Here is a 27,516-nt window from a genome sequence, read left to right on the forward strand (position 1 = left end):
ATACTTTTCAAATGTCCACTTCTCTTCTCTACTGCCACTGCCATAGTCTAAACAGACAGGCACTTTTTGTTTCGCCTACTACAGTAGCCGCTCAACTGATCCTTCTGTTTTCTGAATCTGATCTATTCATTCTCCTACACAAAATCTGTCAAAAGCTTTTCTTTGCACTTAGGTTGAAGTTCAGCATTTTACCAGTCTCGTCAATATTTGACCAACCTGCTCTAGTGATCTCTGCCCTCACTAGAATTTAGTGCAAGTCTTGCTGTAACTCCTCAAACATGCTAATCTCCTTCATTCCTTTAGGGTTTTGCAGACACTCTTCCTTGGCTTAGACTTCTCTTCAGTTCTGAGCTTAAATGTCATGTCCTCACATAGGTCTTCTCTGATAAGCCAATCAAAATAGGCCCCTTCACCTCTTACTTTTTTCATAGTACACCTTTCATTGAACCCATCGCGAGGTGTAACTACATACACATTTGCTTTCTTTGGATTCTCTCTCCCATTTGATTGTAAGTGCCATACAGGTAGAAACCATGTATATTTTGTTTGCTTTTTTTAGCCACCATATATACAGTAGGTATTTATAAATAAATTTTAGATGGTAAATATTAGTGAAAAGAATAAGTGATTGACTGAATCTAGTCACAGTCCCAAATTTCCACCTGTAAATGTGGTCTTCTCTGTTTGAATTTTTTTTTAATCTGTAAGGTATTATTTATTAAGATCTTAAGCCTCACCCCTGAACTCAAATGGGATGGGATAAGGAGTAAGGAAAGAGGTTACAGGAGGCAGAAAACAAAGCCCAGCTCTTCCAAGCTCACCACCTAGCCAAGGTCTTCGAATTCCTGAGGGAACCCAGGGCTGGAGGCTGGGCTGCAGGAAGGCAGCATTCCTGGGAGGTTCCAAGTTCTGGGCAGGGGTACAGAGCTGTTGCATGTGTGGGGGGTGGGGTAAGGGAAAGGCTCCAGAGCTACTTTCGTTCACATCTTCAACTATTCTCTCTTCCACTTGCACGTTCATCTCACCATTCCTGACCCAGCCAGCCCCCTATCACTGAGTACTGCTGCTGCTCCTGCTGGTCCTCTCCTCTCTAAATCCACCTGCCCACTGGCATCTAGCTCCTCCTCCAGCCACACCCACACTCACTCATCCCCTTCCTCACAATGACTGCACCCAAAAGACACTGTACTGGGGAACCCGGCTTGGTCACTCAGATGTTAACTAAAGGCCCAAGGGAATGTGCTGGACAAGGTCCCCCCACCCCCAAGACCAAGGACCCTAGGTTTTCCTTGCCCTGGAGGGAGCCAGACACGGGAACAGGGGAGAGGGTGGAGATGGGGTAACCAGTCCACAGGTCTGCAATCCTCAAACAAACAAACAAACAAACAAACAAAACCCTACAGACAACTCTCAGAACTAGCAAATAAGGGCCCAAAGCCATTTCCAACCATCCCCACTCATTTTTTTCTCCAGACAATGGTCCAGCCATCTTCCACTATATCCTCTTCCTTAATAGTCTGAGCGTCTGGATCAGAGGGTTCAGGCTGGGAGCAGACCCCATCTGTGGCAGCCCCATCATTCGGAGCTGTGACCTCCATGTCTTCCACACTGTCCACATCATCTTCATCCTCATCAGTCTCTCTAGCTGTTTTCAGTGCAGTAGCTGTGACCTTGCGTTTTCTTTGAGTAATGCGAGAGGCCATCTCCCTCAGAGCAGCCCCGTCGCCCCTCTGGAAGTGGTGGAACATGGTCTGCAGTTGCTGGCTCACCTTGGGCAGACTCCCATCTTCCACAATTGTATCAAACTCGTTGGTCAACAGCTCTCCAGGGAAGTCTTCCACCTCATCTAGCTCCAAGTCAGCATTGCGCCTGAAGTAATCCTCCACTGCACCCCCCAGCCACTTGGCCTTCTCCTGGCTGTGCACACCCCCGAAGCCATTCTCCACAGTGATCTGCAAGGCCGGCCAGGCCTCCAGGGCCGCGCAGACCCCAGCCCGGAAAAGAGCTTGCGCATCTTCTGCAGCGCCCGCCATTATCCGGCCCCGGTCCCTGAATTCTTTACCATGTAATTGTTTTTAAAAAGTTTTTAGGCCTGTAATCCCAGCATTTTGGGAGGCCTAGGCAGACAGATCGCTTGAGGTCAGGAGTTCGAGACCAGTCTGGCCAACATGGCAAAACCCTGTCTCTACAAAAAATACAAAAATTAGCCGGGCATGGTGGCGCATGCCTGTAGTCCCAGCTATTTGGGAGGCTGAGGCAGGAGGATCGCTTGAACCCAGGACATGGAGGCTGCAGTGAGCCAAGATCGCTTCACTGCACTCCAGACTGGGTGACAGAGTGAGACTCTGTCTCAAATTAAAATTAAAAAAAAAAAAAATTGTTAGGCTTTTGTGAAATACCACAAGGAGCCTACAGAAAAAAAAAGTTGTCAGGTTTAAAAAATTTGTTATGATCGTTAGGCTGCTCAATGTACCTCGTGAATGAAGTGCCACTAACATCTCGCCTTTATGTAAAAGTTTTATTTCAAGAAGGTTTTAAAATAGATTTAATGTTAGCCTTAAATAGCTCTCTGAAGTACAGAAATAGAGATAGAATTGTTTATATCTTCTACTTTCTTTCTTTCTTTCTTTTTTTTTTTTTTTTTTTTTTTTTTTGAGATGGAGTCTTACTCTGTCACCCAGGCTGGAGTGCAGTGGTGCGATCTCACTTTAATTCACAAAGCTAGAGTTGTGGGAAACAGCTCAACTGTGGGTTCTAGCACCACATTAAATAGCAACAACCTAGTGGCAATGCTATAAAATAGATGGGTGAATCCATAATAGTAGTGTAGATCGTCTACACATAAAGGTAGTGAATCTGATACACTGCCACATACCTTCCATGGGAAATTTCAACTCAAGCTGTCTTCACATACAACTCATTGTCTGAGTGGTGATGACTCACAACAAAATCATAACCAATAACCATTATGAACAAGTATTTACTGAGTCCCAGTGTTTACTGAGTCCCATTCACAGTAATTAGAGATATGTCTGCCATCATCATCACCCTCTCTTACATTTATATGTCACCTCCGAATTTTCAAAGTGTTTTCATGGGCTTTAGTTTATCGGTTTGTCACAGCAATGTTGTGAGACAGGAAGGGTAGGAATAATTGTACTCATTTCATAATTGAGAGACCTGAAGAAATAGATCATCTTTTCCATGATTACATAGCTAGTTAATGATGAATGTGGGAGAAAATGTCCTATCATCAATCTCTCAGTTTAGTGTTCTTTCTACCATAAATATATTGTGTCTTCAGAGCCCCTCACTACTTAGCCTCTGTGACAGGGAGTTCAAATAGGATAACTGAAAGCGTGAATTTCAGAAGAAAATCTACAATGATTCACTAAAGAGCAGTCCCAAACAATGTGGCAAGTAATAGAATTTGATTGGAAAGCCTCTGCCAGCTGCAGAGCCACAGATAAACCTGGAACCCGGAAGACAATTGGTATTGGAGATTGGCTTAGGTTACTGACCAAAAGATGCGCTTCACACATACTCCAAGTGCAAAGGACTTTTGATTTCAGGGGCACTGTTATTTTGGTGATTATTGATTTGGTTTAAATTGTTTTAGTGTCTTAGAAAGCAGGAGCTCTTTACCTGTGATGTAGGGCCTGTGGATCTATTGATTTTAGGGTTAGATGAAAAAATATGCACTGTTCCACCTAGGGAGATGGTATATAAATTTTATCAGGTTTTCAATGTGTCTGACATCCTTCAGATTTTTTTTTTTGAGACGAAGTCTGGCTCTGTTGCCCAGGCTGGAGTGCAATGGTGTGATCTCGGCTCACTGCAACCTCCATCTCCTGGCATCAAGCAATCCTCCTGCCTCAGCCTCCTGAGTAGCTGGGATTACAGGCGTGCATCACCACATCTGGCTAATTTTGTTGTATTTTTGGTAGATGTGGGGTTTCACCATATCGCCCAGGCTGGTCTCAAACTCCTGAGCTCAAGCGATCTGTCTGCCTAAGCCTCCCAAAGTCCTGGGGTTACAGGCATGAGCCACTGTGCCCAGCCTATCCTTCAGATGTAAAGACATACTTCTCTAGAGGCTGGTTAGTTCCTCATGGATATTATGCCTAAATTGCAGCTCCTCTGGTGATCTGGAAGGTAGTACTTTGCTTTACAAAGCATTTAGTAGTGAAGCTACTTCAGTGAAGAAATAACAGAAAAATCATATAATCTGGTTGATATTATTTTTGTTATAAAATATAAATATTTATACAAATATGAATATCAATTAACTTACTTCTTGCAAAATGCCTAAGCTATCATTTATCAAAGCATGTTCTACAAAACTCTAGTATTTTTTTTTTTTTTTTTTTTTGAGACAGTCTCTCGCTCTATTGCTGAGGCTGGAGTGCAGTGGTGCAATCTCAGCTCATTGCAACCTCCGCTTTCTGGGTTTTAAGCAATTCTCTCTGCCTCAGCCTCCTGAGTCACTGGGATTGCAGGCACCCACCACCATGCCCAGCTAATTTGTATTTTTAGTAGAGACGGGGTTTTGCCATATTGGCCAGGCTGGTCTTAAACTCTTGACCTCAGGTGATCCACCCGCCTTGACCTCTCAAAGTGCTGGGATTACAGGCATGAGCCACAGTGCCTGGCCTCAAAACTCTAGTTCTATGGGATTTAATGAGGTTACTTAGGAGAAAAAACCTTTCGGGGTCAGGCAATTTAGAGATGGTGTGTTCAATAAAGTTGAATGAGTTTTTTCTCGAGTGGAATTTCTCAGAACCATTCATATGGTTATGTGCATCATTACTCTCTAACAGTGACACAACCCATGTCATTTTTCTGTTTTATTTCCTATGCAGCAGCCCACAGGACTCTTGAATCTATTATTTGTAGTTCAGACCTCTTTTCTGGGGCGGGGGGGCTCTAGAGAAATTTTTTTTAAAAAGGACTCAGGCATAATGAGTGTCAGGCTGCAAAGATCTGCTGCAGAGTTAAGCTACAGAGACAATTGACTTTAAACATGGGAATTTATTCATAATATACAAAAAGGAGCAGCCCTGGTGAAGACTGCCTGGCCAAGGCAAGGCAGGGGTTTGCAAAAGGCAAAGCCACAGAACTTCACGTGGAAGATTGGTTTGTTGGTTTGAACAAGTCCTTGGCTTGTAGACTCAGGTTGTCTCATTCTGGAGGAGCTTCATGCTGCAGATATATCTGCATGTTGCACCCCAAGTCCAAGTAATAGAGCCACAGTTTTACCATCAGGCTGTTTTCTGATGATCTGACCAGTTTCCTAAAGAGCAGTTGTGCTGGTCCTTCTTCTGGACCATGTCTGCTTGCTGTCTGCACCTTCCAAGCTCAGGGTCCTGCAGGGGGCCCATAAAATGCGTGTGTTTGGGCTCAGTAAAAATATCCTTATCAAGGCCCTTATAATTATCTGCCTTGTAAGCATGTCTACTTGGATTTCTTCCAAGTGTTTCAGACTCAAAGAAAATAACTGACCTAGCAACTTTCACCTCCCTCTTCCCCAGCTCCTCTCCCTCTAGTGTAATCAACTCAGTGAATGGCATCACTCTCCACCCCATCTCCCAAAGCAAAAACCAAGGAGTTGCCTGTTCCTTCGTCTTCCTCACTCTCATCCCATGAAATCAATCTCTGCATCCCAACAATTCTACCCTTTACGATCTAACCACTGTGCCCTTCCCACAGGTTTCTCTCTCCAGCATCTTCCTGCCTAGTATCCCTGTCTCCATTTTCTCTGCTGCAGGGAGCATAATCCCTCAAAAAGAAGGCCCAGTCATGTCACTGTTTGATTAAAATTTGCTGACAATTCCTAACCACCAATAATTAAAGTGTAGTCTCTTCCTCAGGTTCACCAAGTCTTCTGCTCATTTCTCAGCTTCTTCTCTCAACCCTTGTTTGTATTACATTCTCTGTTGCAACCATTCTCAATGATGTACTTTTCTTTCATGAGGTACACTTGCTCTCTTCTCCAGCCTGGTCTGCATACTCAGGAACTCGCCACCTCTGTCCCTTCACTGGCTGTCTCCCCTCATTCTTTGAGAAACAGGTCCAACGTGACTTCCTTCAGGAACACCTTCCTTGATCCACTGTGAGCCAAAGTTAGCTGTTCCAGAGAATGTGTTCTCGGAGAATTTCCCCAATCATGTGACACTTACCATGCTTTGCTGTAGTTGTCTGTCTTTTTATATTCCTTAGTCCTTGGAGGACAGAGAATACAACTCTCCATTGCATTCCCAATGCCTAAACGACTTTAATAAACAAGAGTTGAAAAAACAAGCGAGCCAGGCACGGTGGCTCACACCTGTAATCCCAGCACCTTGGAGGGCTAAGGGGGGTGGATCACCTGAGGTCAGGAGTTTGAGGCCAGCCTGGCCAACATGGTGAAACCCTGTCTCTACTGAAAAAATAAAATAAAATAAAATACAAAAAGTAGCTGCGTGTGGTGGCGTCCACCTGTAATCCCAGCTGTTTGGGAGGCTGAGGCAGGAGAACCACTTGAACTCGGGAGGCAGAGGTTGCAGTGAGCCGAGATCAGGCCACTGCACTCTAGTCTGGGCAACAGAGCAAGACTCAGTCTCAAACCCCACCCACCCCGGAAAAAAAAACCAAGCGAAAAAAAATTCTTTGGCACTCTATCTCCTAAATAATATAGTAAGGAACAAGTTTTAAAGATATGTGATATCTGAGTACATAGGTTTTTGTTTTTGTTGTCTGTTTGTTTCAATTGGAATTTGAAATAACCCATCTAAGTACATGCAACTTCTTGGCTCACAGAGATACCATAATTATTGCATGTGTACCAAATTATCTATTCTTGTGATAATGTAAGGATTTTCCTTACAATATCTCACTTCATCTTTACAACAGCTTGATAATTAGTGTAATATTATAAATTAAAAGTTCTGAGGTTTAGAGATATCACAATATCTTGTTGAAGGTCACAGGGTGGTGGAATTGGGATTTGAACCCAGGCAGACTGATACCATGCTGCATCTCCAAATACACTCTATTATCTATCATTTCGTATTTTACATGTGCCTTATTTGTTTTGGGAAAGCCTGTAATTCAGCGTATCATTATTTATCCATGGCCTCCTGGTAGTTAAGTGCTTCAGTTTGCACAGATCATGGAGTCAAAATCTTATTTCTCTTTTTCCTTTTAAATTTTTCTTAAATTTTTGTTTTTTCAATTTCAGGAACTTAAAGTCTTTCTCTTTCTCTCTTGCTTCTCCCCTGGCTGTCCGAAAACAGGCACGGGATGAATACCACATTTTTTGTTGGCATGATTAAACTTATTAGCCAGATATCCTGGCTGCCCTGACACCTACACTATTATACAAATCTCAGAAATAGTGTGGGAACATTTTTGTACACATCTTAATGAAAAGTATTTCAAGTTCAACTTCTGGGGATTTTACAACTAGTTTATTGCTCATAGATACTATGTTGTAAAAGGTCAAAATATTTTTGCTTTTTTCTGTATTCTTTAAATGTAGATTTCAGTTTTAAGTTGTAAGAGAGCTTCAAAAGCATATTCTTTGGGAAATGAAGGTTATTTATTACTAACACTGTGTAAATGCTTTACATTCATTTCATGCATAAAAAGATGGCTGAATTTAATTCTGTGAGTTCATGAATGATAATTGTGCCCTCCTGGAAATGTACTTGCTTCTGGAAGCAATTAGTATAGCTAAAATTGCCAAGGTGGGAGTCTAATTTGTTTTGATTATTTTGTTGCTGGAGTGTCTACTATAAAATCTTGGTTATTTTGAAACCCCTGGAAAAGAATCATCCTAGAAAGATAAATATTTAGTTCATATAATTTTAAATTATTAGTTTAAACACATAAAATTTTGTTATTCTTCATGGAACTATTAGTAGAATATGGATTGCTATATTTTCTTAACATCATTTATAGTTATTGACATTTTCTTAGTGACTAGAGTCACATTTACAAGGATACATGCCATTGCAGCAAGCATAGCACTGGTTTGAGGCAAAGCTGGGTTTGCCCTGACACCAAATGGCTGCCATTTGAAATGTCTTTTAAATTCTTGAAATTGCTCTTTATCATTTTTATGTTTTCTTTCTTGCTGCTGGCTCTCACATCTTGCAGGTTTTCACATACCTGGCTGTGGCCTCTGTTTATTTTCTAACCTGAGGCTTTTTCTTGCCATTTGTTTGTTCAGGAAAACAGATCATTAGTCCTGTAGAATTTTTCACTTTCTGGATTTTGCAGATTATATCCCATGTGTCATTTAACATATTTCTCTACTTTCCTTGTTACCTATAAACTGGTAGTTTAGGCTTAGAAATCTGATCAGAATCAGATTGTTTGCAAGAATGCTTTATGGGTGGCACTGCAGTTGGTTCTGTAAGCTCCCCCACTGTACCACATTAAAAGGCACATGGGGCTGGTTCTTATTCTTTTTCAGGATGTTCAAAATTAATTAGCATTTCAGAGTTCACCAGCATTGTCCAGCCACTGCAAGTTCCCCATCAGTCTTTTGCTTAATGGTTTTAGAAGCTATTGATTATCATTGCCTGGAGCCATTTTTTATTAGAGGTTCAAAGCAGGCAATGACATTCTAATTCCATCACTGTTTATGCATATATTAGCTGGGATTCTTATACAAAGAGGAGCCTTTCCAAATGAGATATATGATTGTCCTTTGGAGGAGGAGCCTTTATAGTAAAGGTAATTCAGTGTTCGATCCTATTTCTTAATTTACCTGTTTTCAAAATAAAGAGTTAGTGTCCTAACCCTCCAGCATCCTCCAAAGGTCACTTTTTCTTTAAGTATCTCTATAAAGTCATGGATTTTAAAAAATAATTGACATTTTTATTCACTGTAATTGCTACCGTTTTGATACTTAAATTGTACTATCTCTCTCTGGAAGGAACCCTGACCTAGGGTTTCTAGTCTGTGTGGGAAATTACCTACTGTCTTGCAGCCATTGACACTGGCAATCTGGAATGCAAGATTAAGGCTACATCTGGGCTCAGCGAGAAAGAACACTGGACTCATGCAGCCACTTCTGCCATTGGTGAATGTGGGTGGGGTGTGGTGGTGACAATGGGAGTGGAGGCATATACACCTTGTCTTTTTAAAATGTATTTTTAATTATGGATACATAATAGTTGTACATATGTCATGGCTTGTATTTTCCATCTTCCTGCTATGGGCAACCAAACTGCCAGAAATGAGGATACAATAAGAAAAGACTCAATGGGCCTGAAGGGCTCTTCTAAGAGTTAAAAGCATTATATTTATTTATTTATTTATTTATTTATTTATTTATTTAGCTATGGAGTCTTGCTCTGTCGCCTATGCTGGAGTACAGTGGCATGATCTTGGCTCACTGCAACCTCCACCTCCCAGGTTCAAGCAATTCTCATGTCTCAACCTTCCAAGTAGCTGGGACTACAGGCATGCGCCACCACACCCAGCTAATTTTTGTATTTTTAGTAGAGACGGGATTTCACCATGTTGGCCAGGCTGGTCTCCAACTCCTGGTCTCAGGTGATCTGCCCGCCTTGGCCTCCCAAAGTGCTGGGATTACAGGTATGAGCCACTGCACCTGGCCAAAAGCATTATTTTTAAAGTGCTTTAAGTTTGTTGATTCATTTACTTTTTGATTCCTAAAAGGGTACAGATGAATATGATACCATGTGGCTAAATTCTGGCTAGGTGATTTTTTTTGGTTTTTCTTCTTTTTTTTACTGTAATTAGGAATTTCAATAGCACAGAATGGCCATTCTTGTATTTTCTTCCTTGTATTTCTATCAGCTGACAAGAGTAAACTGCTATACTGTTCAGTCTGAGAAGTTTTTTGAGGAAGTTGAGGCAATCATTTATTGAGAACTCATTAATGATGAAGACAATAAACAAATGAAGCAAAAATATAACCAGGTTTTTACAGACATTTCATAAAACGAACATATATTTTATGTGCATGTTTATATTTATACAAATGCATAAATATAAACACACACACATAGAATTGTACATATCTGGTAAAAAGAGGGGGGTTACGGTCAGAAGGCTTGGAATAGCATCCCAGTTCTACACTCTATTTTCTATATGATCCTTAACAAGGCACTATTTCCTAATCTGTAAAATGGAAGATGATACTTGCTCTGTATAGCTCAAAGGCTTGTTATGAAAATGAAATGTGACAATATAAATACTTTACAAAGTGTTATTCAAAATTTTTATTGTTGTGTGCTAAATATTGGGGATGCCAAATACTTAGTTATGACTTTAGAATGACTAAAGTTTATGGGTTTGAATGGAAGAGACTAGAAAGGCTTTGTTGATGAGGTGCGTCTTACATGGAATTTGAGGTAGACAAAGATGTGATCAGTGGAAAAAAACAGGAAAGGGAATCCCAAGTGCATTGTTTCAGAACTGGGCCAGGGCAAAATCTACAGATTCTCTGTGCTGTAGTAAAGGCCGTGAGTGCCTGTGTCCTAGCCAGGCAGTTACTGAAGGTGCAGTTGGTGGTGGACATTAAACTCCATGATTAGGAGCTTTAATGATCTCAGAGGTAATTAAGCCTCATTGCTCAGCTCTCAGAAGGGGTGTTATCTGAGGTCAGCAGCAGCATTCTCAGTGCTAGCTTTGGCCTATTTTGAAGCTAAAGAACAGCAGAAGATTAAGGAGATTAAAGAAAATATAACCCTCAATCCTCTGTGTTTTGCCACCACCTAAAATGACCTTTTAAAGTGTTTAGTGTCTGAATTCAGGTCATGTCATCAGCACAACTAGGCAGAGGAGAATAGTGATTTCTTTCCTGCCTATGTCCATTATTGAAGAGAGATGTATATTGTCAATAAGCATCACTAAAACCATCAGCAGCATGGTACAGTGGAAAAAGTACTAGGCTAGCATCTTGTGATAAACTGTTTTGAGTTCTAGCTCTAAGGTTGATTGGAACTTTGAGGAAAAAACAAATAGGGAGTTAGGTTGCAGGTGGCATGATCACAGGGGTTTTTTGTGGATGTATTCTAAATGTTTACTGGATGCCTATGTTGTAAAAGGCACCATGCTAGGTGTTACTGGGACTATAACTGTGCCTTGGCCTCAGAAGTTTATCGATGGAAAAAAGATGCATGTACATAATTGTGGTAGTGACGATGGTGATGATCATGATAAGAACAGATATAAATCCAGGTGAGAGGTAGTAGAAAGGTATGGGAAAAAAGAAAAAAATTACTGGATCTAGAAGAGCAAAGCATTTTCAATACCTGAGACAATAGTCATTTTCTTCATTAGACAGTTTGATTCTCTGTTACCATACTATAAGCAGTAATTAAGGTTTGATAATCTTTAGAGGTATAAACTCAGATGAATTTATCACAAACATTTAATTCTGTTTATAACTATAGAATTTTTTTAAAAGAGGGATCTTAGCAAATATCTATTTCAACAAGTTTATTTTGCGAATTAGGAAACTTAGGTCAAAGAGATAAAGTGATATGCTGTAAAAGGAAGAACCAAGACAAAATTCAGTTTTCCTGATTCATAATCCAGTAATCATCCAGTATGCTGAGTTTGGAAAGATTTTTATAAGGCAAAAGAAAGACTTTTGTAAGAAGCATAGTGTTTCAATTTTTTGTTACCTCAAGAAAGTGGTTGCATTTCAGTGCTATTAAAAGGCCAACTCAAACCTTTCTGGATTTTTGTTGTTGTTCACTTGTAAAGTTCATAAAAATAAAAGTTAAACTATTACTGCTTTTTAAAAAGAAATTTAAAGTGGATGAATTTTGTCTTCAATATTGACAAGTTTCCAATTTTAGTCATTCACTTTTAAAATTTAGGCCATTTTATTTTTAATTTTGCTTAAAATTTTGATAGTTTAACTGAAACATATAGAACATGAAAAATAATGTAACTATACATGTATAATTTGCATGAAAACCATAGGCAAGAAATAAAATTTTTGGAATCAGTTATCCACAAGATCATTCAATGTAAATCTTAACTGATTTAGCAGGTAATACTGGAATGGTATTGAGAGTTAACAAGACTGATTTTGCATTTAATTCTGTAAAGAGAATTGAAACAACAGGTTCAAAATAACTAAGGAAATAACACAGACTAGCTAAAAGTAATTACTTGTAACTAAGATGAAGGTGTAATATTTCGCTAGTACATTAGGCCAATGCTTCTCAAAGTGTGTGAAACAGCCTCCTGATATCATAATCACTCCTGATTCTGTAAAAATGCAGATTCCTGAGCCTTTGATTTACCAAATCAGAATCTTTAGAGGGTGGCATACTCTCTGGTGATCTCAATGTATGCTAGGGACATTTTCAAGGGGGCAAGAAAATGTTTCTACTGAATCTTACCGTTATCGGTCATGTCTAGTGATGTTAAATAAAATTTGTGGGAGGCAGCTGATTTGGACTGAGCTCCTGCAATTGGCCCCAACAGACTAAACCAAAATGAAGTCACTCATGCTAAAATTCCAATCACCAAACCAAAACTAACTTGTTTATCTGACCCCCTGAGGTATCAGGAGAGAGATGATAGCCAAATCCCCAAACAGGTCAGCTTTAACTGCTATCATAAGGAAATTCCATCTGCTTTAACCTTTACGAGGAAAGTAACCTGAAGTAAACCGATGTTAACCAATCCGCGGTATGCATTATGCTGTTTTCTTGTTCCTGCTCAAGCGATATCACAAAACTGACTGTGCTGCCACGGCCAGTGTAGCATCTGTCTATTTTTAGACAAGATGTTGGCCAATTCATGAATCCCAAATAAAAGCTAATTTGATCCTTTAATTAAACTTGTTGAAATTTTATCTTTTGAGTTTTGAAATGAAGGGAAATGGATACAGACAGAGGAGACTTCTTTATCAGTAGACAAACAGATCAGAGAAACCAAGCCTACTTGGAGAACAGTCTCAGGTCCTCTGCCCGCTTTGCTCAGGCTCTTGCTGATTTGTTTCCTGTGTCCTTCCCAGCAGTGGTGGTGTTCTCAGCAGTCCTTTCCTCAGGTCCTCAGCAGTTTCCACGATACATCAGTTCTAGCTGATTTTAACAATGCCATGGCTTCAAAATCCATGACCCCAGTAGTTTTCCTTGGCCTTCACCTCTTGCCAGACCTCTGGCCTCTGTATCTATCTGCATTCTAGGTACCTGCCCTTACACTTAAGCTTGGGGGATTGGTATCCCCCAAGACACCCAAATCTGCAAATGCTTAAGTCCCTAATATAAAATGGTGTATTTGTATATAACCTAGGCACATCCTCCCATATACTTTAAATCATCTCTAAATTACTTATAATACCTAATACAATACCTACATCACTTCATTCCTGTGAATTCAACATAGTGCTTGGCATATGGCAAATTCATGTTTTATTTTCTGGAACTTTGCTTTGTGGAATTTTTTTTCCCAAATATTTTCAGTCCTGGGTTGGTTGAATCCACAGATATGGAGGGCCAAGTGTAGGTGTTACTAGTTTAGCGCTTGATTCTGGCTCTGAAAATCAATGGTACAAAATTGACCCCTTGTTCAATATAGCTGGCTAATTCAACCCAAGCACCCAACTCACTGAGCAGATTTTACTATTTATTATGGGATATTTGGAACATATGGGACGCTGGCAGCAATAACTTCAGAAATTTGAGGAGCAGAGATATAGCAATGGTATATATTGAGTCTGAAAGATGTTCGTTAAATAATGATATTAAAAACAGCTAAATAGCTTACATATCTAACCTATAAATATTATACTTAAAAAGTATTCTTGGCCACGCATGGTGGCTCACGCCTGTAATCCCAACACTTTGGGGTCAGGAGTTTGAGACCAGTCTGGTCAACCTGTCTCTACTAAAAATACAAAAATTAGCCGGATGTGGTGGTGTGCACCTGTAATCCCAGCTACTTGGTAGGCTGAGGTAGGAGAATCGCTTGAACACAGGAGGCTGAGGTTGCAGTGAGCCAAGATCGTGCCACTGCACTTCAGCCTGGGCAACAGAGGGAGACCTAGTCTCAGAAAAAAAAGTATTCTTAGGTTTGAATCTGTTTTAATATCTTAAGCAGATTATTTCATTTATTTCATTTGCAGAATTTGTTTGCTTTTTTGTGATAAAAGTAAATTAGAATGAAAAAGCTAATAAGTAGTGTTAGCATTCGCAACCTAAGAAATGACATCTCCAGCTGCTCAGGACGCCCAATCCTGAGAGGTGTTGGAGAAGTAATACAATTGGAGAAAAAAGTGGGCTTTGGGATGCTGGGGAATCTGGGCTCTGGCTAAGTTTGCATCCGTGAGAGATGTGGCTGCAGACGTTGCAAAGAGATAAGACCTCTTGAGAATCAGGAAGAGATTTAGCAGTGTCCTCTGTCAAAACATGGCTTCACTCCAAATAAAGCATCTTCTCTTTTAGAGCAGAAACTTCACAAATCGAGGAAAGGAAACTGCAGCAGCACTGTGTGTGGGCAAGACGCCCAGTCACACTTGTGCACGTGTGCAGAGGGATACGCCTTAAGTCGAGACCGGAAGTATTGTGAAGGTAATGACGGAAAGTACTGTGAAAGTAATGGAAGAGTCGCTGCTTGAGGGGAGGAATGCCCAGCTGAGCCACTGGCTTGTCTTCAGTGGGCTAGCCAGAACCTCAATGGAAAACCGACTTCAAGTCCATTCTCCCCCTCCCCCGCACAACCTCTGAAGACTATTTTTAATTTATTTTTTCTTGTTTGTAAAGCCTTTGTAATACTTTCCTATCTTCTTCATATCTTGTGTTTCTAGATCAAATACTCTGAGAGGATGCTTAGGGGTTGATATAAGGCAGGGATTCTCTAAGTGGATTCTACCAACCTCTGCGTTTGTGTGCAAAATTTCAGTATGCGTACATTTTTAGGGGAGTGGTTTCATAGGGATCATAAGATTCTCAAAGAGTATGTGACTCTTATCCCAAAAAGATCTAGTAGGAAGCTTGGGAAACTGAATCAGGCTGGTTGTCTAGGGATCCTCCTGTTTTCAGATTCTGGACCAAGTGCAATGAACCCAGGAGAAAAACTATGTCCTTTTTCCTGGAAGGTGCAGTAGTTTAGTGATGAAAATAATCCAATGGCTGCAGCACACATCCAGTGGAATTAGCTGGGGTGAGACCTCAGGTAAATCTAGCATCTGCCTGTTAATTATAACCCCTTGCTTACGTGAGACCAGTGGGTGAAAGCCATGGCATAGAAACAGTGAGCTGGAAGGCCGGGGCTTCAGCCAGAATAAAACTGCTGGAGAAGGTTTCCACATTTAGGGAAAGGGCTCTGATCAGTCTTGAAGGGTGAAGAGCACAATAGGAAATGTCCTAAGCTTGTAAAGAGCTTTCAAGAATCCCTAACTTAAATGGCATGGTATATCTTTTCAAAGGAAATAATACTACATTTTTTCCAAGGGTAATTCTAATATGAAAATCTGTGTTTGAAAGTATAAGCTGGGCCGGGCGTGGTGACTCACACTTGTAATCCCAGGACTTTGGGAAGCCAAAGCAAGCAGATCACTTGAATCCCGGAGTTCAAGATCAGCCTGGGCAACATAGCAAAACCCCATGTTTACAAAAAATACAAAAATTAGCCAAGGGTTGTGGTGTGCACCTGTAGTCCCAGCTACTCAGGAGGCCAAGGTGGGAGGATCACTTGAGCTTGGGAAGCAGAGGTTGCAGTGAGCTGAGATCATGGTGTTACAGTGAGCCGAGATCATGGTATTGCACTCCAGCCTGGGTGACAGAGCCAGACTCTGTCTGAGGGAAAACAAAATGCAATGTGACAGAATAGAAATGGCTTTCATCATCATTGAATTGACTTAGTTTACCTTTTGCTAGAGTATGGAAAACAGACTTTCCATGATCAATTACAGCATATACAAATGTGAGATACCCTACATTGTGATGACTTATTAGTGATAGCACAACTTATTTTCAAAAATAGCCATTTGAATGTATTTTGCTGTTGTCATTGTGCAGATGTTAATGAATGTGCTTTTTGGAATCATGGCTGTACTCTTGGGTGTAAAAACACCCCTGGATCCTATTACTGCACATGCCCTGTAGGATTTGTTCTGCTTCCTGATGGGAAACGATGTCATCGTAAGTCATAGCAACAAGTATTTATTGCATTATTTTTCTTCATTTTCAATATGTTTCTAAGGTGGCTATGATCTGGGTTGGTGATCTTCAATCAGCAGTGTGCATCATAATTACCTTGGAGTTTTATTTTGTTTGGCTTTTTAAAACATGGATGACTGCCAGCCTGGGCAACATGGTGAGACCCTATCTCTACTAAAATACAAAAATAAAATAAAATAAAATAAAATTAGCCAGGCATGTTGGCCCATGCCAGTGGTCCCAGCTACTCAGGAGGCTGAGGCAGAAGGATCACTTGAACCAGGAGGAGGAGGCTGCAGTGAGCTGAAATCAAGCCACTGCACTTTAGCCTGGGTGATGGAGTGAGACCCTGTCTCAAAAAGCAAAACAAAACAAAAACCATGGACAACTGGACTCTACTTCACACCTATCAAAGCAGAATCTCTAAGGTTGGGAAACAAATCATCTACCATCTATTTATTATTGATATTTTCCTGTTTCTTTGTATTACCTTATATTTCATTGTCTGTCTCTTTTTTATTTTAATTTTTAAAAATAGCTATTGGGTGCTACATTTCATGGTATATGTCTAAAGGATAGGCATGTAAAAAACATAATCATGATACATTATTATATCTAAAAAACTTAACTATAATTCCTTCCTTTCATTTAATATCCAGTTAATTTTCAGGCATAACCACAATACCATTATTATACATTAAAAAATTAAGGTTAGGCACAGTGGCTCACACCTGTAATCCCAACACATTGGGAGGTCAAGGCAGGAGGATCACCTGGCAATATTAGCAATATTAGAAACTGATTGCAATAAATTTTTACAAACCTGATTTAACACTAATCTTCACCTTTTTCTTTATTAATTAGAACTTGTTTCCTGTCCAAGCAATGTGTCTGAATGCAGCCATGACTGTGTTCTGACGTCAGAAGGTCCCTTATGTTTCTGTCCTGAAGGCTCAGTGCTTGAGAGAGATGGGAAAACATGTAGCGGTGAGTTTATTTGCTTTATTTACCTTTTGTTTGTTTGAAAACATACATTTGTAGCCGGGCACGGTGGCTCAAGCCTGTAATCCCAGCACTTTGGGAGGCTGAGACGGGCGGATCACAAGGTCAGGATATCGAGACCATCCTGGCTAACACGGTGAAACCCCGTCTCTATTAAAAAATACAAAAAACTAGCCGGACGAGGTGGCGGGCGCCTGTAGTCCCAGCTACTCGGGAGGCTGAGGCAGGAGAATGGCGTAAACCCGGGAGGCGGAGCTTGCAGTGAGCTGAGATCCGGCCACTGCACTCCAGCCTGGGCGACAGAGCCAGACTCAGTCTCAAAAAAAAAAAAAAAAAAAAAAAAAAGAAAACATACATTTGCTCAGTGACATCTAAAAATTGCTCTTGTTGTCAAAGGAGAATCGATTTTCCAATAATGTATACTGAAAGATATTGATACAACAGATTAACATAGATTTAAATTTAGTTTTGTCGGGTTTTTGGCTTTCTTTTGTTTTTGTTTAGACAGCATAGTGTAGTGGTTATAAGCAAGGGCTTTGAGGTGTGACAGCCCTGAGGTAGCATTACCAGTTACTAGCAGTTTTGATTTTGGTCTAGATACTTGCCCTCTCTTGGTCTGTTTCTTCCACTGCAGAAATACTGATACTTGCCTCCTCGATTAAACAAGACTTCAGATGCAGAGTGCTTAGTCTGTTTCTTGCACCTAATAAACACCTCTCTACTTTTATCGTCATAGAGACTTAAGTATATAGATAACTGGATGTAACTCAGAATTAGCAGAAGAGTTGTGTGTGCCTTTTTGATTTTCTAATAAAACAAAGGCAAGCAGCTAAAAATGTGTGAGAGAAAAAAATTATTAGGAAGAGTTAGACCAGCTGCCAAACTCATCAAATGGTTCTTTTTGTTCTAGCCAGCTGCCAGTGCACTTGTTCCTGAACTCTTTGGTAGAATAAGAGGACAAGGGCTGCTGGAATGTGAAGGATTAACATCCAAGATGTTGGGTTATAGGGAAGGAGGGTACTGTGACATTTTGATTTTTATCTCTGAAAAATAACCTTGATTGCAGTCATATGAATGATTGTGGAAATGTTTTTAAAAATCAACATATGGGCTGGGTGCAGTGGCTCACACCTGTAATCCTAGCACTTTGGGAGGCTGAGGCAGGTAGATCTCCTGAGGTCAGGAGTTTGAGACCAGCCTGACCAACATGGTGAAACCCTGTCTCTACTAAAAATACAAAAATTAGCCGGGCATTGTGGCGGGCGCCTGTAATCCCAGCTACTTGGGAAGCTGAGGCAGGAGAATTGCTTGGACCTTGGAGGTGGAGGTTGCGGTGAGCTGAGATCACGCCATTGCACTCCAGCCTGGGTGAAAGACTGAAACTCCATCTCAAAAAAAAAAAAAAAAAAAAAAAATCAACAAATGGTTGGCTCATCCCTATCCTTTGACAAAAAATAATTATATTTTGGGTGCTATAGCATCATTACCAAGCAATTGTTTTTGTAGGTTGTTCTTCACCCGATAATGGTGGATGTAGCCAGCTCTGCATTCCTCTCAGCCCAGTATCCTGGGAATGTGATTGCTTTCCTGGGTATGACCTACAACTGGATAAAAAAAGCTGTGTAGCTTCAGGTTAGTGCTGTGGTTGTCTGGAACTGTGTCCCTGAAAAAAGATTCATGAAAACTTTTTGTTTAGAAAGATGGAAAGTTAATTGCTTATGGTTTTGTATTTTTGAAATGGAAGAAAAGCAAATCACATTGTAAGTATGAATAATATGAATAATAACAATATAACTAGTAACCATACTTTTAAAGAATATTTCTGTTCTTAGTTAGCATCCAGCAAAGATTTGCCATAATATCAGATAGGATATTTTTAGTATATGAGAAAGTCATGACAAGAATAGTTTTAAAACAGTTTATAATTAAGAGTCATTTAATAAGTATTTGTTGATTGATTTGATTTTTATCTCTCCAGTGAATATAATCATAACACTGACAAATTCTGTCCTTTTTATGTCAAAATTTAATATAAAGTTCTATGCTTCAACTGTTTTTTTTTTTTTTTTTTTGTCTTCTGATATTACATCTCTTGCGTCTTTCAACAGCCATGGAAATTCTAGATTTATACCAAATTGATTTAATATCTCCTGAAGGTTCATTATGCTTTTAGTACATAATACCCATAATGCTATCACATAATGATGATCCTGTACACCTTGCCCTAGTGAGACCCTAATACTGCTGACTTCTCAGGACCTTCATTAATACAGCATAATCTAAATCCTTCAAATTATCAAGGGTCTTGCCATTAACTCAAATCGTCATGCCTCCCTTCAAGAAGTGCCCAGGCCAGGGAAAGTTACTTATTCAGACATTAGTGTATGTAATCTACTAATATTTGTGTTTCGGTATGTGTGAATCAAGAAGATGTATAACCCTAAGACTTGCATCATTTAGCTATGGTGTTGGTTATTTAATGCTGGCTCTTTCAATAAGTAAGTAGCTTTTAAAAGCAAAGACCTGGAGAGGGAAGAAGCCAGAGATGAAATTCTGGCAATATGTCACCTCATGGAAGAGGCATTTTGTTGTCTGTCTTCACCTATGCCACACGAGAGGGAAATTAAGAAAGCAAGCACTGGCCGGGCGCGGTGGCTCAAGCCTGTAATCCCAGCACTTTGGGAGGCCGAGATGGGCGGATCACGAGGTCAGGAGATCGAGACCATCCTGGCTAACACGGTGAAACCCCGTCTCTACTAAGAAATACAAAAAAATAGCCGGGCGAGGTGGCGGGCGCCTGTAGTCCCAGCTACTCGGCAGGCTGAGGCCGGAGAATGGCGTGAACCCGGGAGGCGGAGCTTGCAGTTAGCTGAGATCCGGCCACTGCACTCCAGCCTGGGCTACAGAGCGAGACTCCGTCTCAAAAAAAAAAGAAAAAAAAAAAAGAAAACAAGCACTGTAGAAATTGAGTGAAAAGTTACAATGAAAGGGAAGAGTAAGACATGCCTCTTAGTTTTTAAGGCACGTTTTAAATTCAGCCGTATTTGAAATTTGGTTAACAGGACCACAACCATTTTTGCTGTTTGCTAATTCTCAAGATATTCGACACATGCATTTTGATGGAACAGACTATGGAACTCTGCTCAGCCAGCAGATGGGAATGGTTTATGCCCTAGATCATGACCCTGTGGAAAATAAGGTATGGTTTTGTTGCTTGAACAGATGTGGACATGCTTTAAGGACAGAGTAGAGGATTTTATACTAACAAATGACCTGACCTACTTGAAAATCCTCTGCTAAGCTCTGAATGATTAGGCCCAGAATAAGTTAAATATAGATATTGGAGTAATACTTGAGAAATTTTAAGGACTTTCTTGTTATCATAATGCTACCCTAGTCCTTGCTACGCTTAGCTGTTTTTTTGGAAATGATTACACAGGATTTTCAGTTTAGTTTCCTCTTTGGAGATGAGGATGTGAGACTAGCCCAGTGTCATGCACATAGAAGGAGCTTCATAAGCAGGTTTTTGATTACTTGCTGATAGTGAGAGGAGTGGAAGGTTGGGTTTGGGGCATAGGAAGTATGGATTAGTAATTTGTTTTTAGTAATTACTAATTATGGATTAGTAATTAGTGTTTTACATATGTCTTCTGGGGGAGGAGATTCAGTGACCTCTTAACCATGAAAATCAGGGAACATAAGTTGTATAGTTCATGTGGGAATGGCAATCTAACTAATAACATTATTTACATAAATATTTTATATGAGTTTTGTATGTAACTTAGAATTTCTATATCAGCTGGCCATTTGATCTCTAATTTCTTAGTTGTATGTGTGCTAGGTTAGAATGTCCTTGAAATGATGTTACAGTGTCTTTTGGAGATTAATCACCCAATAATGATAAATTTATATAGTTATTAATTCCCCTGCATAATTATTTAGTTATTACTATGTGGTACATTAATTCTTTTATTAATAATTTTTTTTACATAATAGCTTTTAAACTTTGGGCTTTTGTTTCTTCCTGATTTGAAGCAGTCTGGTAAATGGCCAAAAGAAACAAAGTGAAGCAAATTGATTCTATATTTAATAGGTATGGATTGGTAGCCGAATAGAAGTGTTTTTGCAAATTAAAATTTTGCAATTGAATGCTAGCAAACAATTCTTTCTTTTCCCTGACCTGAATCTATATGGTTCCATAGAACAGTTACAATAACAGAAAAAAATAATTAATACAAAAAAGGCAGTTCAATATTCATTTATTACCAAACTAGTTTTATTCCTGCAGAATCGGTATTCTTACAACAGGTGAATATGGAGACCTAGAATGAATTTAAGTCAGGTGGCTGGTTTTTGTTTCTTGGGTTAATTTTCTTATTTTCTTGCTACTCAGATTGTGATCTTTGAGCCAGCAGTGTCAACAACACCTGCAGGTTATTAGAACTGCAGTTCTCCAGGTTCCACACCTGACCACTAAATCAGTATCTGCATTTTAGTAATATTCTCAGGTGATTCTTATGCACATTAGAGTTTGAGAAGCACAGTCCTAGTGGAGTGAAGTACCCCATTTGTATTTATGAAACATAACCTTTTCTATTTCATTTAGAAAGAAGAGTAACCCATTATTTAACGACTTACCACTTTCTGAATAGTCTTATTATTGATTGTAAGTTTATGTACATATGTGTACTGACAGTTAAAATTCTACAATGCTATCATTAAATTATCAACTGACCCATAGCTCTTTAAATATATATATATATATATATATATTTTTTATAGGTTTAGGGGTACAAGTACAGTTTTCTTACATGGATAGATTGTGTAGTGGTGAAGTCTGGACTTTTAATTTACCCATCACCTGACTAGTGAACATTGTACCTATAGGTAGTGTTTCATCTGTTACCCCCCACTGCACCCTCCCACCCTTGCAGTCTCCAATGTCTGTTGTTCCACTCTGTATGTCCATGTGTACCCATTGTTTAACCCCCACATATAAGTGAGAACATGCAATTTTTGATTTTCTATTTGAGTCATTTCACTTAGTATAATGCCTTTGAATTCCATCCATGTTGCTGCTCATAATGATTTCATTCTTTTTTATGAGCAGTATTCTGTTGTATATATGAGACACATTTTAAAAATCCACTCATCCATTGATGGACACTTAGATTCCATGACTTTGCTATTATGAATAGTGCTGTGATAAACATACAAGTGCAGGTGTCTTTTTGATATAATACTTTCTTTTCCACTGGGTAGATACAGAGTAGTGGGATTGCTGGATTAAAAAAGTCATTCTATTTTTAGCTCTTGAGAAATCTCCATATTTTTTCCCTAGAGAATTGCAAATATACATTCCCACCACCAATGTATAAGAGTTGTTTTTTTCTTCACATCCATGCCAACATCTGTTGTTTTTTAACTTTTTAATAATAGCTATTCTGATGGGTGTAAGATGATCTCTCATTGTGGTTTTGATTTTCATTTCTCTGATGGCTAGTGATATTAAGCATTTTTTCATATGTTTGTAGGCTGCTTGTATGTCTTCTTTTGAAAAACGTCTGTTTATGTCCTTTGCCCACTTTTTAATGGGGTTATTTGTTTTTTTCTTCATGGGTTGTTTGAGTTCCTTATAGATTCTGGATATTAGTCCTTTGTGAACTGCATTGTTTGCAAGTATTTTCTCCCATACTGTAGGTTATCTCTTTACTCTGTTGATTAGTTCTTTTGCTGTGCAGAAGCTTTTTAGTTTAATTAATTCCCATTTGTCTATCTTTGTTTTTGTTGCGTTTCCTTTTGAGGGCTTAGTCATGAATTCTTTGCCTAGGCAAATGTCCAGAAGAGTTTCTCTTAGGTTTTCTTCTAGGATTTTTATAGTTTTGGCTTACACCTAAGTCTTTAATCCATCTTGAGTTAAAGTTTTATATAGTAAGAGATAAGAGTCCAGTTTCATTCTTCTGTTTGTGGCACTCCAATTTCCCCAGCACAATTTATTGAATAAGATATCCTTTCCCCAGTGTATATTTTTGTGGACTTTGTCAAAGATCAATTGGTTGTAGGTATATGACTTTACATCTGGGTTCTCTATTCCATTCTATTGGTTTATGTGACTGTTTTTATACTAGTGCCATGCTGTTTGGGTTACTACAGCCTTATAGTGTCAAGTCAGGTACTATGGTGCCTCCAGCTTTATTTCTTTTTGCTTAGGATTGTTTGTGCTCTTCATGCTTATTTTTGGTTCCATGTGAATTTTAGGATTTTTTTTTCTAATTCTGTGAAGAATGATGTTGGTAATTTGATAAGAATTGCATTGTATCTGTATATTGCTTTGGGTCATTTTTAAACAGGCTTTTGGAAATTCTTGTACCTGTGTGACAGGGTGCATACTAGACTGAAAAAGAACTTTGCACGGGCAAGAAATCTTCTGTTGAACAAGATGGATGAATTAAAATGAAATTATAGTCATGTATCACTAAGGACAGGTGTGTCATTATGCAATTTTGTCATTGTGCTGACATCGTAGAGTGCACTTACACAAATGTAGATGGTGTAAGCTACACCCACCTAAGCTATATGGTCTAGCTTCTTGCTCCTAGGCTACAAACCTGTGCGGATGTTGCTATGCCAAATACCGTAAGCAATATTGTAACCCAATAGTAAAAATTTGTGTCTCTAAAGATAGAAAAGGTACAGTAAAAAATATGGTATAAGAGATATTTTTAAATGATACACCTTAACAGGGCACTTACCATGAATGAAGCCTGCAGAACTGGAAGTTGCACTGGATGAGTCAGTGAGTGAGTGGTGAATTAATGTGAGACTTAGGATATTACTGTACCTTGCTGTAGACAAACACTGAGCATTTAGGCTACACTAACTTATAAAAAATAATTTCACTATGACATTATGAATGCTACAACATCACTAGGTGATAGAAAATTTTCAGTTCCATTATCATCTTATGGAATCACCATCGTATATGCAGTTTGTCGTCAACCAAAATGTCATTATGTGGCATCTGATTGGATATAAGGTTAGAGACTAAAGGAACTTTAGCAAATACCTAGTCTAACTTCCTCATTTTTACAGAATTTATCTGTAAAATAAATTTAAAGAATGTATCCAAAGCAATCAAGCAAATAAGTGACAAAACTGGGAACCAGTTTTGACCTGCAGTGACTAAGTGTCTCTTGTCTAAGTGGGGTGTTACAGACTGAGCCCAGCTTGTAGCCCTCATTAATTGAAAATCATTGCTCCCTTTCGGAAGCCACTGTAGTTCATGCATGATGGCTATGTCATTGACCAGTGATCAAGGGTTACTAAATTACCAATAGCAATAACAATATGTGCCAGATACATGGCTAAGGAGATATATATATAATGAGCTTGGTATTATTATCCTCATTTTACCAATGAGGAAACAAAGATTCTGAGACACTGAATAACTTGCTTAAGGTTACACATATCTGGGAAGCAGCCTAGTTTGAGTTTAGTTGCAGGTGTGCCTATCTCCAAAGTCAAACTCTTAACACACTGTACAACCTAAAGACTAGTGCCATTTGTATACATTCCACATTAGTTAAAAAAAAATCAGAAATGCCTGTGTTCTCTTTTGTAGATATACTTTGCCCATACAGCCCTGAAGTGGATAGAGAGAGCTAATATGGATGGTTCCCAGCGAGAAAGGCTTATTGAGGAAGGAGTAGATGTGCCAGAAGGTCTTGCTGTGGACTGGATTGGCCGTAGATTCTATTGGACAGACAGAGGGTATGTTTTCTGCTTCAGTTTTAAGCTGTGTGGGATGGGAGTGATGGGATAGGCAATGCTATTGGCTTCATCATCCACTATGAACACAGAAAAATGTTGCTAGGCATCTGGCTGGGATTGGAGAAAAGAGGCCACCATTGCTGTCCACACTCCCCCGCTTCCTCCTTTCATCAAGATTGCATCTCTGTGTGTGGGAGGATTTTGAAGACCAAGAAAGTAGCCTGTGTTAGGTACAGAAAACCAAACACTGCATGTTCTCACTCATAAGTGGGAGTTGAACAATGAGAACACATGGACACAGGGAGGGGCACACACTGGGGCCTGTTGGAGGGTAGGTGGCAAGGGGAGATACAGCTTTAGGAGAAATACCTAATGTATGATGATGACAGGTTGATGGGTGCAGCAAACCACCATGGCGCATGTATATCTATGTAACAAACCTGCACGTTCTGCACATGTATCCCAGAACTTAAAGTATAATAATAAAAAGAAAGTAGGCTGTGTTCAGGCTGTTGTTATCAGGGAAACTCAAAACCTGTCTGAATATAGTCAATAAGCATTCTCTGAGCATCTGCTATGGAAATAAGGTTTCTCCTAAGTGACATGGGAGACATAAAGGAGCCTAAGATGTGCTCCATCTTTTCATTTAGTTCTTAGTTTAGCTGGGGAGATAAGGTATATTTCCCCAGCAAAATAATTAATACAAATTCTTGGTCTAAATAGCAGTTCAAGAAATGTCATAGGGTCTCACATAAGTAATTACCAAATGACAGGTGTACACTCCCAAAGGGAACCACCATGGAATGAGCTTTGGCATGCAAGTGACAAATCTTAGACTAGAATGTTGACTCCCTGTTAAACAAGCATGAAGGAGGGAGGAGAACTTCAGCTGGAGTTGTGAGGAAAGTGCATGAGATAAGATAAGAGGGATGCTCTATACTTCCCTCTGTGGGAAAAAACAGAACCAGAGTGCAGTTGTGAAACCCTACTCTCAGAGCTGCAGGAAGGGCTCCTGTATTTGGTGTGTATGTGGCCTGCATGAACCTCAGAACTGAATGGCAGGAAGCAGGAAGGAAGTGGCTTTTTCCCTTATGTGTGCTAATGAGAGCCCACTTCCTTACAGAACTACAAGAGAAGCTGCTAACCATAGATCTCTCCCAGGATAATATTAGAGATGCAGTGTGCTCTGGGATATATTCTCAGAGCAACTGAAAACCAGAAAGTGAAATGGTGGCCATCCTGAACATCTGGTACCAATGCAACCATATAAAATAAAAGAAGGGAGAATGAGGGTTTCACTTCTGTGAAATCAGCAGTTCCAACACAGAGGGAGAAGTCCCAGGGAATGGGTTTCTATGCTTGGGGGTAGGCGTTTTATGTCCCAGAATGTCTCTTTTAATCAGGATAATCCATGGGAAACAGGTTTTAAAAAATCAACCAGGTGTATGATGTGGTTATCAGTTATCAATAACATGACCCTTTTACATCCAAGGTGAGCATATTTTCTTTCATTCATTCATTTGTTCATCTAATCATACCTTCATTTCTTTATTATTTGGGTATTTATTTACTGAATAACTGCAATGCACCAGATACTGTGCTTTATATCCATGACACTATTAAATCCCCAAAGGTAAGTTTTGTTATCTCCAATTTAAAGATTAAGAAAATTGATAATTGGAGAGAGAAAATAACTTTCCCAAGGTCAAGCAGTCAATAAGTACCATATGGATCTGTAATTGGAACCCAAGGATGGCCATTTGCAAAGCATGTTCTCTTAATAGTCATAGAGATGTACCACCGCCCCAAACCAGTGGATTTAACATATGGTTGACTCAGAGTCATGTGACAAATTAAAATCAACTTCAGTTGTAATAATTATAAAAATCATAATAATGACCTCCTCTGTGTTGAACCTACTTAAAAGAATATTTTAAATGTCAGCTGTGTATAATAACAGAGCTGTACATAGTTGTTCTCAGAAGGGTAAACGATGATCAAGATGACAGATGTCAACCACTCTCGGGTCCACTAAGGATGCCAAGTCTTCTCATATTTCCCCACATTCACAAGGGACCTCTAATTTTAACAATGTTTGATTAATAGCACCATGGTACCGACTGCAGAGGCAATGCGTTCAGGAGATAGACAGGCACCACTGGTTTCCTGGAGAATCAGACCCTAAATTCCCCTGTTCATTGGCTTCGGTAATAACAAGCCCTTCTTAAGTCCTCCTGGTTCTAAAGGCAGCTGCTAAAAGAAAACCTTTAATTTGTCTGGAAATGAGAGGTTTATGGTTTGAAAACCTTGATATTACCTAGAAATTGGATTTAAATAACTGAGATTCCAATCTCATAATATTAGATCACATGGTAACTCTTAGCCAATCAAAAGAGGCAAAGTGGGATGCTTGCAGTTCATTTTTGGCCTAGGAAAAGACAGATTCAAATTAACATCTACATGTAGGAAGGAAGCACATTGAAAATTCCAATGGTAATGCTGTTATTTAGTATCAAGGAATACTGATTCCTAAAGTCAATTGCCCAGTAAAAAAATCAAGAGGGTAAAAATATAAGCTATCTGTTTACTTATTCTTTTGAGG

At 39.4% G+C, this 27,516-nt stretch overlaps 2 protein-coding genes across 51 annotated transcripts in view; one reads left to right on the plus strand and one right to left on the minus strand.

The window, feature by feature from the left end:
• The window catches only part of EGF (epidermal growth factor), a 101,589-nt gene that overhangs the window by 33,731 nt on the left and 40,342 nt on the right, over nt 1–27,516 (plus strand). For 17 of the 50 annotated variants that reach the window (XM_001088957.5, XM_078002091.1, XM_078002114.1 and 14 more), the window contains 6 exons: nt 14,427–14,552; nt 16,002–16,124; nt 17,007–17,129; nt 18,651–18,776; nt 20,207–20,343; nt 24,766–24,914. In XM_001088957.5, the coding sequence (XP_001088957.4) occupies nt 14,427–14,552; nt 16,002–16,124; nt 17,007–17,129; nt 18,651–18,776; nt 20,207–20,343; nt 24,766–24,914 (784 nt within the window). Of the gene's footprint in view, nt 1–14,411; nt 14,553–16,001; nt 16,125–17,006; nt 17,130–18,650; nt 18,777–20,206; nt 20,344–24,765; nt 24,915–27,516 lie in introns of all 50 variants that reach the window. The other 33 variants (XM_002804174.4, XM_015139033.3, XM_015139038.3 and 30 more) reach the window with 5 other exon arrangements.
• Nucleotides 690–2,049, minus strand: LOC698741 (TSR2, 20S rRNA accumulation, homolog (S. cerevisiae)-like). The gene has a single exon (XM_015139042.3). The coding sequence runs from the start codon at nt 2,031–2,033 to the stop codon at nt 1,458–1,460; it is 576 nt and encodes a 191-aa protein (XP_014994528.3). The 5' UTR covers nt 2,034–2,049; the 3' UTR covers nt 690–1,457.

The sequence above is a fragment of the Macaca mulatta genome, chromosome 5 (genome assembly GCF_049350105.2).
Source record: "Macaca mulatta isolate MMU2019108-1 chromosome 5, T2T-MMU8v2.0, whole genome shotgun sequence".
NCBI lineage: Eukaryota > Metazoa > Chordata > Mammalia > Primates > Cercopithecidae > Macaca > Macaca mulatta.